Here is a 15,000-nt window from a genome sequence, read left to right as displayed (position 1 = left end):
CATTGAAGGCAAGATTATGATGATTAGAATTATGCATTATCTTTTTTATCATTATCTTTCCAGTGTCATATCAAACACTCAGCTGTCAGAGTTAGACTGTGTGTGTGTGTGTGTGTGTGTGTGTGTGTGTGTGTGTGTGTGTGTGTGTAGTGTGTGTGTGTGTGTGTGTGTGTGTGTGTGTGAGGAGGGGTCTCACCTCGTTGGACTGTCGGACGTTTCTCAGAGGGATCCACACCGTGCCCACCATGGTGTCCCAGATTAACCCTTTGTTCCATACCTCCACTGTCAGACCCAGGTCCAAACGGTTAATCTCACTGCAGAGAGAGAGAAAGAGAGAGAGAGAGAGAGAGAGAGAGAGAGAGAGAGAGAGCATACAAGTTTTGTGTTATTAAAATGTTTTCAAAAATATTCTTTCACATAGTTTCATAAGATTTTTTGAAAATAGCTCATAACTGGTTGTGATGCTATATTAAACACATTTTGCTGGGGGACCCCCTGGAATCCCCCCAAGGACCCCCTGGGGAGGGGGGAGGCCGGGAGGGGTCCTCCCCGGATCCCACTTTAGAAAACCACTCTGTTTAAGGAGACCTGTAGTTGCCATTTTGGTTCATGTGCCCACACTACAGCATGACTGAGTGAGTGGGCATGCAGGGATTTTTCTCTGCATCTCTAAAGCGTTACGTAACCAAAGCTCCATGTGGGCTGCATGGACTTCAACACTCCTCTGAACATCTCAACCCATCCATCCATCCGTCCATCCATCCATCCATCCATAATAATAACAACTCTAATTCAGGGGTCTTCAACGTTTTCAGGCCAAGGACCCCCTAGCTGAGAGAGAGATGAAGCAGGGACCCCCTCTATATTTTATAAAATTGTGTTTCAGATAAACTTTTGCTGCTCTTTTTTCCCTGTACACACCTGTAACTCTTTGCCAAAAATAGCCGATCTACAAGCTCACAACGCCTCGCAGCGCGAGGCGTTGTGAGCTTGTAGATCGGCTATTTTTGGCTAAAGTTCTCCTCAGAAAAGGGAGGGGTTAATGTCAAAAAAAAAATCATATCATACAAAGATTTGGGGGACCCCCTATAGTAACTCTGAGGACCCCCTAGGGGTCCCGGACCCCCTGTTGAAGACCCCTGCTCTAATTTATAGCCTATAGCGCTTTTTCTAAGTACCCAAAGACGCTTTACCTTGTGACGCTTTACACACAGACACACACACACACACACACACACACACACACACACACACACACACACCTTGTGTGTGTGTGTGTGTGTGTGTGTGTGTGTGTGTGTGTGTGTGTGTGTGTGTGTGTGTGTGTGTGTGTGCGTGCGTGCGTGCGTGCGTGCGTGCGTGCGTGCGTGCGTGCGTGCGTGCGTGCGTGCGTCAACTTTATTAGGAAAATAAAGCCTTTTATTAAAAGAAAAGGCTAAGACTATGGAATAAAATCAATACAAACAGTGGAATGGTGAGGCAGTGGGGTATGCTGTTAGCTGCACGGGGAAAGCCATATTGAAGAGTATTGGGGAGTGCATTCCACAGGTTTGGGGCAGCAAAAGAAATATCTCTTTCGCCGCCAGGTACCGTACTTGGTCTTGGGGACCTCCAGGAGGTTGGCGTTACCAGACCTGAGGGAACGGGAGGGGAGGAGGTCGAAGAGGTATAAGGGGGAGACAGATTGTTCTAGTGCCTTATAGGTAGGTGGTGAGCAGTATTTTTGAATGGATTAAACCATCCCACACACCTTCTTACATCATGTTCTGTTCAGCTCCATATATGGCCATGTTCCTGCCCCGGAGGAACACCCCACACACTCTACCAAGTACCACCCACAGTATCCACTCCACTCCGCACACCAGAACCACACATGCACAGCAGACTACAGTACAGTACAGTACAGTACAGTACAGTACAGTACAGTACAGTACAGTACAGTACAGTACAGCTATGTCGGTTTGGGTCTAATTTCACACTCTCAGTGTTCTATTAACACTGAGGATTTTACATGGATCTTGGCACTAAACAACAACGACTTTGACAATCTTCCTGTCAGGATTTCCAGCACAGCTGGTCTTGTCAAAGTCTTCAGTTACCTTAAACACAGACAGCGGCATAATGTCTTAGTCTTAGGATTGCTACAGATCTCAGCACTGCATTCGATCCCAACAGATTATTAGACACACTGGAAAACGGCGTGGGACTTTCTGGCGCAGTGCTAAACTGGTTTGAATCTATACTTACAAAGTAAAAATAACGCACATCCTCCGTTTTTTGGTGCTGAGCCAAACTGTAAAAACAGAATCATGAAAACAAAGCGGGGGCTCGCAACTCACTTTTGAATGCTCCAAGCTTTTATTTGCGATGAACAGCAGATACAATGTTTCGACCCTTTCGGTCTTTTTCAAGTATGGTAAGTATTGAAAAAGACCGAAGAATAAAAGCTTGGAGCATTCAAAAGTGAGTTGCGAGCCCTCGCTTTGTTTTCTTGAATCATACTTAACCAGATGAACCCTAGTGTCCCTATTCTGTGGTAAAGAATCGGCAGAAATGGTCGATCTACAAGCTCACAATGCATAAAAATGTGACACACTATGAGCTTGTACATCGAATTGCAGATCGCTAACTTTGGTGGTGAGTGTAAAAGGAAATACTAGCAGACCTAGTAGAGAGCCCTGGGGAACCCAAGTCAACTAAGCATAATGGTATAGTGGTTAAAGGACAGGGACTAGATGTGTGCGGAGTCTTCTGTTCAACACCCTACTGTACACAACCTCACATTATGGAAACAACAACATATATTATTTACATAATTATGCACACAACACACACATTTACATAACTGTATCACCAGGGGACTATTATGGTCCAATACAAACACTGAGTAAATTGCATTGAACAAATCTGCGATTGGATGTGACAGAATCTTTCTTCAATTAAACAAAGGACAAAACCGAAAGTAATAGTTTTTCTTTTTGGAGCCAAGGGTGAACGATTAAAAGTCAGCGCTCAGCTTCAATGAGTATAATGTTTAAAAAAACTACGACCCGAGCCAGAAACCTTGGTGTGGTCGCAGTCATCACATTATAATTATGTTGAGTGTTTTTTTCCACAGCATGCTAGTGTGTTTTTTTTTAATAATTTCTTCTGCACTGTATGGTGTATTAAATGTATACTGTAGCAGCACCTTTACAATTGACAATTTAGGCATTTAGCAAACGTCCTTTATGCGATTTACAGTAAGCAAGGTAAACACGCATAGAATGCAGAGAGACAGAGTAGTGCCTCAGTAAACTAGGATCACAGGTAAACCATGAACCTAGCATCAGTCTAAATGATATACTATACAAAAATGATAATCTGTACATAGAAACTATAGGATACTATAGGATGCCAGGTAAACAATGAACATGGCATCTGTCTAAATAACATGCTATCTAAATGACATTTTAACCTTTGAGTTTGCATTAGATTGCATGGTCGTCAAGGCTAGGTCAAGCGCTACGGGTCAAGGTGGAGTCTGAAGAGGTGAGTCTTCAGATTACGGTGGCAAATTGGGAGTGAATCTGCAGTTCTAACTGCAATGGGGATTTTGTTCCACAGTTTGGGAGCCAGAAGCTTCCCTGTGTTAGCTGATCTGAGTGAGCGAGCGGGAGGGGTTGTAGGGTTCGATCAGGCTTTGAAGGTATTGGGGGCGCCATACCTTTATACAAAGTGCTTTACAATGTGCATTACATTTACACACCGACAGGATTGCCTTGTCGTTTAAATGTATACAAATGACCGTGGCCTTAGCCTTGCCTTATCGTGCGACGTATTGCCAGAGTTGAGCGCCTTAGCGCTCCTGTTACCCCAGGGAACCTCAAGCATTCCTTCTCATTGTAATCCCTTTGTTAATTAAGCTAATTACAGAGGGGCGGAAAAAAGCGAGTACTAATGCTAATCACTGGAGGATACTACCCGGAATCACAGATGGGGGGGGGGGGGGGGAGGGGTCCGAAGAAGAGGAGGAGGATGAGATGCGGGTCTCTGGCTGGCAGCGCTGAGGAGCGCCAAGGGAGGAGAGAGGATGAAAGGAAAGGTTGAAAGTAAAGGATGAAAGGAAGGGATGAGGAGGTTACCCGAAAGTGGGATCACATCATCCCCGTCCCGTTCTGGCTGCCAGTCAGATTTAGAATCAATTTTAAAATTCTATTGTTTGCCTTTAAAGCCCTACACGGCCTGGCACCGCCCTATATATCTGACCTAATCCCGCCTCCCGACTCCATGAGGCCACTCAGATCAGCTGACCAGATGCTCTTAGAAGTCCCGCGCACACGACTGAAGCTAAAAGGCGACCGGTGCCTTCTCGGTCGCGGCGCCGAATCCGTGGAACAACTTGCCACTAGTAGCTGTTAGGGGTGCATCCTCCCTGGTCATTTTTAAATAGGCTACAGATTAAAGACACACCCTGCCCTTTTAAATCAAATGTCTCACTGCCTCAATGGAGTACATGCTTGGTCTCTTACTGTACCTTGTGCTTTCTTAAACCTCCATGCTCTCCTTCATTGTTCTCCGCTCATAATGTGATTTTTTTTTTACGTGTCGTTGTATACATTTTGTGTAACAGTGTTGTTTTCTATTGTGCTGTGCAGCACTCTGGTCAACCATGGTTGTTTTTAAATGTGCTTTATAAATAAAATGGACTTGACTTGACTTAAGAGAGGGAGGAGAGAGGAGGTGCAGTAATTCTTCATTTAATACCATGTTTTTACTTTTTATTCATCTCTGGGACCCTCAATCCACATGCTGTAAAATCCTCAGTGCTAATTTAACCTCTGAGAGTGTACAAATGGAAACCAAATGGACCCGAAAGAAGGGTCCGACTACATAGCAGTGGTTCTCAAGGTGGGGTCTGGGGGGAAATTATAAAATACATAGTTAATATAGCATCAAAAAACAGTTTAATCACTTTAGGTTGTCGGTGTGATAAGAGAGTGAGAAAGAGACTCACAACATGAAGTCCTGCTCCCAGCTGGGCAGGTTGCCCCGCACAGCGATGGTGGTGCTCTTCACATTCTGGACTTTGAGGGTCACATAGGTGTTGAACTTCTCTGTTAGAGAGAGAGAGAGAGGTAGAGAGAGGTTAGAGGTTAGAGATGAACAGACAGACAGACAGACAGACAGACAGACAGACAGACAGACAGACAGACAGACAGACAGAGAGTGACATAGAGCGAGGCGAGTGAACAGAACAAAAAAAATCACACCCTGTGTGAAGGTAGCGGCGCCTTTGATACATTATGTCATCGATATGTGTTTATAATGTATTTATAGCCATATAGCTCTATACGGCTAGCGCCGCTAAAAATCAATACACCTCAAACATTTTCTTAAAGAATGTACAAAATGGTCAAATATAGCTAAAATAGCCGATCTACAACCTCACAACACACCTCGATGTGATGCATTGTGAGCTTGTAGATCGCTATTTTTGCGGAGTGACGTCAGGACTTCAATACTCTATACGATGAAGTACGTAGAGCTTTTGTACGGTAAGTGGTTAATTGTGACATTGTGGGTTTGAATCCGGCTCATGGATGACCTTTGTCACGTGTAGGGTTGCCAACATCCAGATCTGGAGAAACGGGACACATGCACGCGCGCGCATGGGTTAGGGTTGGGGTTAGGGTTAGGGTTAGGGTTGGGAACAGGCTGAACAGGCTGACATGCCACACAAACAATGATGACGCGCCCACCGGAGAAAATCTCACACACACACACACACACACACACACACACGCACTCATGCGAGCACTGTGCCTGCCCTGTCAACTGAGCGGTCCTAGCGCCCTTCGCATACAGCACACAAACACGCAGCCAGACACACTGTTGTGCGCAAACAGAAATATATTTTTTATTTTTCCCTTTACACCGGAGTCCGGGACAAACAAAGTCCCGTATGGGACACGCCTCTTTTGGCTCAAATACGGCGCGTCCCGGCTAATACGGGACTGTTGGCAACCCTAGTCACGTGCCATTTTCTCTGTACTGTTTTCACCTTTTAAGAGAGGATCTATACATTTTAGAGGTAAAAGATGTATGCATTTATAACCATGACTTTAAGAGAGGATCTATACATTTTAGATGTAAAAGATGTATGCATATATAACGATACATTTTAGATGTAAAAGATGCATGCATTTATAACCATGACTGTCTGTGCTCCTGTTTGAATCCAGGCTCCCATGCAGTCCTTACCTTGGGGTCCGTCCAGCTTGGCTTTCTTCACTGTGGAAAAAGAACAGAGAGGGACAGAGTCACACACACAGAAACACCATCTGTCTCATCCTGCTATGTCTTGGCAACAGAACAGGCTACAGTATGTAGAGGATACATCAGTACAGACTACAGTATATAGAGGATACATTAGTACAGAATAAAGTATATAGAGGATACATCAGTACAGAATAAAGTATATAGAGGATACATAAGTACAGACTACAGTATATAGAGGATACATCAGTACAGAATACAATATATAGAGGATACATCAGTACATAATACAGTATGTAGGTTGAGGGAAAGACACCTAGATGCTGGCTTCCCTAAATTGGGCATGCCCCCCCCACACACACACACACACATTATATTTTTTTTCAAAAATAGCGGAAACAGACGATCTACACTCAAGCTCACAATATGCGGCATATCCTGATGCACCAGGCAGATCGTCTATTCAGAGTACAACAAAGTATAGCTTAATTGGGTTTTAAACTAGGAGATTACTGTATGCGAGGATCCATATGGCCAGCCTGTGACTTCACAAGAAAAATAAAAGTCGGCACAAACAGCTTGATGCTCCGAGAATATTGGTGGTTGCGTTTTGGTGGGTTGCGTTTTTTTGGGGGGCTTGTTTCTAAAGTGTACTCAAGTGGTTCTCAAACATTTTCATGTCAAGGACTGCCAAATTAATATGTATTAGTCCGTGGACCCCCATCTGAAAATATTTTGTGCCAGGGACCCCCAATAGAAGTTGATACAATCTTACAAAACATTCCAAATGTTGTTCAAAAATAGTTGTATGTAGGTTTAAATGTAGCCATGTCGCCTCTTTTAGACTTGTTTCTCTCACAGAATCTGGCAACAATGCAGGCAACATCAACATTTGGACCACGTATGGTCTTCTTAAGGTGAGGTCAGGCCACCTGAGGTGAGGTCAGCATCTATTTGTGGATTTGCAGATTTATAATTGTTTTTGGGGAGAACTGCTGATCCGACGACTTCACATCGGGCTCCTCGTGTCCGTGGTGACACACGCACACACACACACACACACACACACACGAGTTTGGCTTTGTTCGGTCGACGGTTCTCGAGATTCGCGAAGGACAGACACACACACACACAGATTTAGTGCATTTATATTATCCGATATGATGAACAATAATCATTGTAACATTTCAAACACGTTCGCATCACCACGCAACCGTAAAGTCAAGACATTGAACCTTGTTGTATCCTGAACCTGCACAGGTCCAGGATTACTGCCTGTGTTTCCTGTGGCATGCGGTGCAGGCATGTTGGCACAGTGTGTGTGGTGGCATGTTGGCACTGTGTGTGTGTGTGTGTGTGTGTGAGTGTGTGCGTGCGTGCGTGCGTGTGGTGGCAGCGCTCCATGGAATCACACTGTAGATCTATACAACAACAGACACCGTGCTGCCGGGTGTCCCCTGGGTGGCATCGCTGTATCGTCATGTAGCTGCACATGACTTTATTAGCAATTATCCTATCGATTAATCGAATAATTGAGAAGCAAATCTTTTTATCGATGTCATTAGTAAGCAGGACAGGTTTTCTGTGCTGTCCACAGCCCACCAATGAGACGCAGCGCGAGTAGACCTGAATGGTACCATCTTATGCAAAGGTTCAAATGTAATTTGCCACAACTAAGAACTAAAGAAAAACTAAGCAATGATGACTACAACTATATGACTAAATATATTGACAATTTCGTCAACAAATAAAAACTAGGGAGGGAATGTTAGGGAGGTACAAAGACAAGTCATTTTATGCTCGGCTGTGTGTGGGTGTCGCGCTCCAGAAATAGCCCATCCGGTTGTGAGCTTGTAGATCTGTTATTTTCGGGCACGGAGCTAAGTGAAAATCAGGCATTACAACGCCATCACAGAAGTCTATATTTAACCTAAAAATATTTATATATATATATATTTATACATAAATTATAAGTCAACACCTGGGTGGGTGATTGGATAGTACTCTGACCATATGGTCGCTGTCTGAAGACATAAATATATTTAGCCGCGCTGGCGGCAAGGCTTCTGGGACAGCAGTGTTGGTCAGTCCATCTGTCCAACGTTTTTGGTCCCAAACAAGATATCTCAAAAGTATCTGTCTGGATTGCTTGCTATTATCTGGATTTGCTGTGCACCGTGGTGATGTATTTAGGGCTGTCACAATTTAAAAAAATGACTTGACGATTAATTGTCATACAAATAATTGTGATTAATAATTTAATTGTGCTTTTGGCATTGAACACTGGAACAATATGAAACATTGTTTGCCTTTTAGGCTTCATAATCACAAATTGCACAGGGCATATATGACAAATAACTTAAATTACGTAATTAAAAAACGTAATAATTTTATACTTTCAAAATAAAATTAAAACAAAGTAGCTGATCTACCAGCTTACAACGCGTCACAAGTGACGCGTTGTAAGCTTGTAGATTAGCTATTTCTGCTATTTTTGGAAAATGTTTGAAAATGCATGAAAACATTATTCAACATGGAAAGGATTATGACTATTATCTCTAAATCGATTGGGTGGATTGCTGTAACCCTTGCAGAGTGCCTTTATGCATCATGGAAAATGCTACTTTTTTAGGGGGATTTTGGGATAGCAGTTGTACCTGTCTAGCTACCACTGCCACAACACTAGAGGGAGCGACAACAACCTGGTACCATAAACCGTAAAAACAAATATGGACAGCGTCACGGCATTGGTTTCTACAGTAAATGAAGCCTATTTTGCATTTCAAAATCATTTCAATATCCGGTTGATATCCGGTCCGAAATGCAAACGGAAATTAATGCTATTGGCTGAAACCGCAGCGAGGGCGGTCTTCACTCGGTAGAACAAGTAGAAACCCTAGAAACATACCATACTTTATCATTAATTTTAAAATAAATGGGACCATAATTTACTAAAATGCATATCATGGTGATTGAAAGAAGACTTTAAACTATAGCGACTGGAAGCATATGACAATGTTTATTAAGGTAATAAAAGTGTAAAGTTCGGCCAAAAACCCAACCTTGAATACAGCCTAATTGCTTCTGCAACTAGCAGCGGTGAAACAGCTAGACTACAGGCCATTCATATGAACTGTCACACTTCCTATATAGCCTCAATTTACAAGCCGGATGCTAGCCCCTTACCTGGTACCCCCAAAACGTACATAGGGAAATTCTCATTCTACTACTCTGCCACCGTAATGTGGAATGCCTTGACATCAACCTCCATTAAACAATGTGAAACACTGGCTTCTTTCAAAACTGGCCTGAAAAAGCATCCATCAGAGAGCTACAGTATACGAGTGGAGATTGATATTAAATCCCATTGAAATGAGGGGTCATACACTGCAGTAAACTGTTCGCTAGTACAGTGGTTCTCAAAGTGGGGTCCGGAGCCCCCCAGGGGTCCTTGAGGTTCCAGAGGGTAGCATCACAATCATTTTAACCACTTTATCCATTTATACGCTGGCTATTCAAAAAATAGCAGATATACAAGCTCACATTTTTTTTTAACACAAATCTTCTTTTCTGGGGATCCCTGGCACAAAACATTTTCAGATGGGGGTCTGCAGCGAAATACATATCAATTTGGGGGTCCTTGGCACCAAGAGTTTAAGTACCACTGCTCTAGTACTAACCTTAAAGGGATAGTTCACCCGCAAAATGACCCCATGGAGACTTCAATTCATGGATATTTTGTAGTTTTTGTCGCATTCCTGAGCCAATAATTTGATGACCGGCAGCAGTTCCGGTAGGAGACACAAACAGTCTCCTTTGTGTCTCCTACCGGAACCGCTGCCTACCGCTGGTCATGAAATTATTGGCTTAGGAATGGTGGTTTTTGGGTGAACTATCCCTAAGCAAAAAGAAATTGCAGCCCGTCAACACTTCTGTTATCCGAAACATCGACTTGCAATTATATCCTTTTCTATTTTTTAAAGCTCAGCAGGTGTAATAGTTGATAAGTCAAACCATGACAGGAATCAATGTATGTATCCATGAGTACGACTCATCTCAAAGGGAGATTCTGCCACTCTGGAAATAGCCGGTGGGGCGTTGCGGTGTGTAGAGCTTATAGATAGAGCTATTTATGGAACACCACAGTGTCAGAGTATAAATAAGGCACATTTGTTCAGGTTCTGTGCGGGTGAGCGTGCGTGCGTGCGCGTGTGTGTGTGTCTGGTGGTTTTAAGTGCAGGTGCAGGTGTGTGTGTGTGTGTGTGTGTGTGTGTGTGTGTGTGTGTGTGTGTGTGTGTGTGTGTGTGTGTGTGTGTGTGTGTGTGTGTGTGTGTGTGTGTGTGTGTGTGTGTGTGTGTGTGTGTGTGTGTGTGTGTGTGTGTGTGTGTGTGTGTGTGTGTGTGTGTGTGTGTGTGTAGGATTGTGACTCATATCTGCTCAGCACCACACCTGCAGATGTTGTATGTGTGTAAGAGAGAGAGAGATGAAGAGAAAGAGAGATGAAGAGAAAGAGGGAGACAGAGAGAGAGGTGGACAGAGAGAGAGAGAGAGAGATGAAGAGAAAGAGAGAGAGATGAAGGGAAAGAGACAGGGGGACAGAGAGAGAGAGAGAGAGAGAGAGAGAGAGAGAGAGAGAGAGAGAGAGAGAGAGAGAGAGAGAGAGAGAGAGAGGAAAAAAGGAGCGAGGCTGTAAATGATGAAAGAAATGAATGTCTTGCTGACTCGGGATAAATCTGTCAACGTTCCCCTCTTTTGGCCGTTGCTATGGTGACTGGGTCCACTGAGGACAGCCTTCTGAGAGCATTATGGGATGTGTAGCACCTCAGGTGTACTTCCTGTATGTATAGAATGTACTTCCTGTATGTAAACAATGTACTTCCTGTATGTATATAATGTACTTCCTGTATGTATAGAATGTACTTCCTGTATGTATACAATGTACTTCCTGTATGTATAGCATGTACTTCCTGTATGTATACAATGTATAGAATGTGTGTGTGTTTGAATACATTAGTGGATGGTATGTGTGCACAACTGCACATACATGCACCAGTGTGCCCAGAGGGTTAGTTTAAAGTCAGAGTTAAACTACTCAGATTGTCCTGCATGAGAAGGCAGGAGGAAGAGTAGAGAGCATTAAATGTGTATCCGTAAGGTACGTCAAAATGTCAAAAGAAAATGGATGCGGGGCACTCGGGTGTCGCGGTGGTGAAGTGTGTGCCCACCACCGCAGAGGTTGTGGGTTCAAATGTACCGTGGTGTATTCGGCTTTTCTATACGAACACAATTGGCCCGTGTTCGGAAGAGGTAAGTCGGGCGCAATCCTACGGGCTGGTGTTGGTAAGAAGGAGTACGACAAGGTATTGTGTGTGTGCGTGTGTGTATATATATATATATATGTTGTAGCTTTCTGAGCTGGGATCGAACCCGGTACGCCAACTCACCAGTCCGGCAACTAACAGGCAATGCTAAGAGAGCTAGCTCCGTCAGAGGAGCGAGTTACGGCTGGGCCACTACTGTGGGCTCCCTACACAACTCCTGCGGTTCGAATCCTAGCGCGTCCTCCTCACGCATGGCCGATACACCGGCGTCTGAGGCCAGAGGAGAGAGGCGCTCCACTTCTGACAAATGTAGCATTTTGTGCACCGAGCTGGAATCGAACCCCCGGTCTCCAGCTAGGCAGACCGGCAGGCAGGCAACCCACTCCGCCGCCAACGGAGCTAGCTTCTTATATTTTCAGATAATTAGCCCAGCCCTATAGTCACTACTAAACACAGTGTAGGTAAACACTCACTCACACACACACACACACACACACACACACACACACACACACACACACACACACACACACACACACACACACACACACACACACACACACACACAAGCAAGCACACAACTCGTAAACAGGCTTATGAAGGGAAATAACACAGGCTGCCCTGAAACCATTAACTACTTAAACCCATTAAGACCGGGAACGTGTCTGTGTCATTTTAGGTTTTTAGCTATAGCCTATAGCCATTATTTTATACTTTGGCTATTCAAAAATAGCAGATATACAAGCTCATAGCGCGACAACGAGTGCCGTGCTATGAGCTTGTAGATCTGCTACTTCTTTTCTATCGTGAAAAATGTAGCAAATCTTTGAATATATATATATTTTTTTTCTTAACTCAAATCTTTGCTTCTGGGGTCCTTGGAACAAAATAATTTCATGTGAAGGACCCCCAGAATTATATGTATTTAGCCGCTGACCCCAAACTCAAAATATGTTGTTCCAGGGACCCCCTCCCCCCCAGGAGCAAAGATTTGAGTTAAAATGTTCCACGAAATTTTCACGATTTTTGAATAGCCTAAGTATAAAAATAATGGTTAGAACTGGGGACCCCCCACCCTGACAAGCACTTTGAATTGTAGGGATTTAGTTTGACAAAGCTCCACAGGTAAATATTGTGAAAGTAGCCAAACAACAACCTCACAAATGTTCACAATATTTGCCTCTTTCTTACGTAATATTTGACAATGTGGCCAATTTGGTATTAAAACGTCTTAAAAGTCACTAAATTGTAACTTTATAAATGTGCAGATACCCTGTATACACGTATACTGTATGTTTGTTTGTTTACTGTTGAGAGAGAAAACAATGTTGCACTTTAAGCTAATTATCTGGGGACCCCCAAAATACTTTGGGGACCCCCCTGGTCTGCCAGTTTGGGAACCACCGCAGTAGGCTATAGAGCACTGGTTCTCAACGTGGGGTCTGGGGACCACCCAGGGGACAAAATGGACCATTACGGGTCTGTAACTCAGAGAGTGTACAAATGGAACCAAATGGACCCTAACAGGTCCATTGAGAATCAGTCCTGTAACACCAAGCATAGTGGAGCATATATCACCCCAGTTCTTAAATCTTTACACTGGCTCCCTGTGTGTCAAATAATGTATTTCATAATACTACTGCTGGTCTATAAAGCAGTGGTTCTCAAACCTTTTCATGTAGGGACCCCCCAAAATGATATGTATTTGGCCGCGGACCCCCATCTCAAAATATCTTGTTCCAGGGACCCCCAGAAGCAAAGATTTGAGTTAAAAATGTTTGCTTTAATTATATATTCAAAGATTTGCACAAGCTTTCACGATTTTTCAAAAATAGCATATCTACAAGCTCATAGTACCATGAGCTTGTAGATCTCAGTAGCTTGTAGCACTCAGTACCACGCTATGAGCTTGTATATCTGCTATTTTTGAATAGATACATATAAAAGGTTAAAGTTGTTAAAATTATTGTGATGCTATATTAACACTTTTTGCTGGGGAACCCTGGAACCCCCCCCCCTCCAAGGACTCCTGAGGGTTTAACCATCATTTTGGGGATCCATGCCACAATAAAGTTTGAGAAGTACTGATTTAGAAGGCATTTGTAGAATCGGTCTTAATGGGTTAACTTGTGGGCTGGGTTGAGAGCGTAATGCCTACGTCATCACTTCAGATGACCGCTTTGTATAAGCTTGGGAATAGAAAGAAAGACCGAAGGAAGGTCTTTCTAATCTGGTCATCATGTCATACATATTATACATTATTCTGTGAAAATAGGTCAACATTCGGCCAAAATGGCTGAACATTCCGTGAACACAAGTGAACATTGGACGAACAAAACACAGGTGAACAATCGTCAAACAAAGAGCAAAAGACGCTCTGTGAACATTAGGTGAAAATAGCCGATCTACAAGCTCACAACGTTATGGTGCTGTGAGTTTGTAGATCGGCTATTTGAGCTGTTTGGTTAAAATAGCATGGTATAGTATAGGCTTTAAGTGGTTGAAGGTGTTTTTCACAGTAAGCACACAGTGACAGAACCCAGTCTCCATCCTGCCTGCCAGTCAGTCAGTACACGCGCACGCACACACACACACACACACACACACACACACACTCACACACACACACACACACACACACACACACACACACACACACACACACACACACACACACACACACACACACACACACACACACACACACACACACACACACACACACACACACACACACACACACACACACAGTTGAGTGGTGGAAAAAGCACTCAAATTCTTTACTTAAGTAAAAGTACCAATACTGCAATATAGAAATACTCCGTTACAAGTAAAGGTCCAGAATTCCAAATTCAAAAGTACAAAAGTATTGGCATCAAAATGTACTTAAAGTACCAAAAGTAAAAGTATTTTAGATCTACAAGCTTACAACGCGTCGCGATGCGACGCGTTGTGAGCTTGTAGATCGTCTATTTTCAAATAGCCTAGGTATAAAATAGGGCTAAAGAGGTCAATGTATGTTTCATTATATCATAATTTATATCTGAAAAGTAACTAGTAACTAAAGTTTTCAAATAATTGTAGTGGAGTAAAAGTACAATATTTGCCTCTGAGATGTAGTGGAGTAGAAGTTAAAGTATTGGAAATTGGAAATACTCAAAATTGTACTTAAGTATAGTATTTAAGTAAATGTACTTAGTTACTTTCCACCACTGCGCACACACGCACGCACACACACACACACACACACACACACACACACACACACACACACACACACACACACACACACACACACACACACACACACACACACACACACACACACACACACACACACACACACACACACACACACACACACACACACACACACACACACACACACACACACACACACACACACACACACACACACACA

At 43.3% G+C, this 15,000-nt stretch overlaps 1 protein-coding gene across 1 annotated transcript in view; it reads right to left on the bottom strand.

Annotated features, from left to right (window-relative positions):
• LOC311045153 (protein unc-13 homolog A) overlaps positions 1–15,000 on the bottom strand; it is a gene marked incomplete at both ends in the record, with an annotated part of 78,847 nt that overhangs the window by 61,251 nt on the left and 2,596 nt on the right. Inside the window, 3 exons of the mRNA XM_084056963.1 lie at positions 197–314; positions 4,997–5,096; positions 6,244–6,273. Coding sequence (XP_083913089.1) covers positions 197–314; positions 4,997–5,096; positions 6,244–6,273 — 248 coding nt within the window. The remainder of the gene's footprint in view (positions 1–196; positions 315–4,996; positions 5,097–6,243; positions 6,274–15,000) is intronic.

The sequence above is a fragment of the Gymnoscopelus microlampas genome (assembly GCF_963454915.1).
Source record: "Gymnoscopelus microlampas genome assembly, chromosome: 5".
NCBI classification, from domain to species: Eukaryota; Metazoa; Chordata; class Actinopteri; order Myctophiformes; family Myctophidae; genus Gymnoscopelus; species Gymnoscopelus microlampas.
The sequence above is the reverse complement of the archived record's forward strand: the minus strand, read 5'-3'. Positions and strand labels throughout refer to the sequence as shown.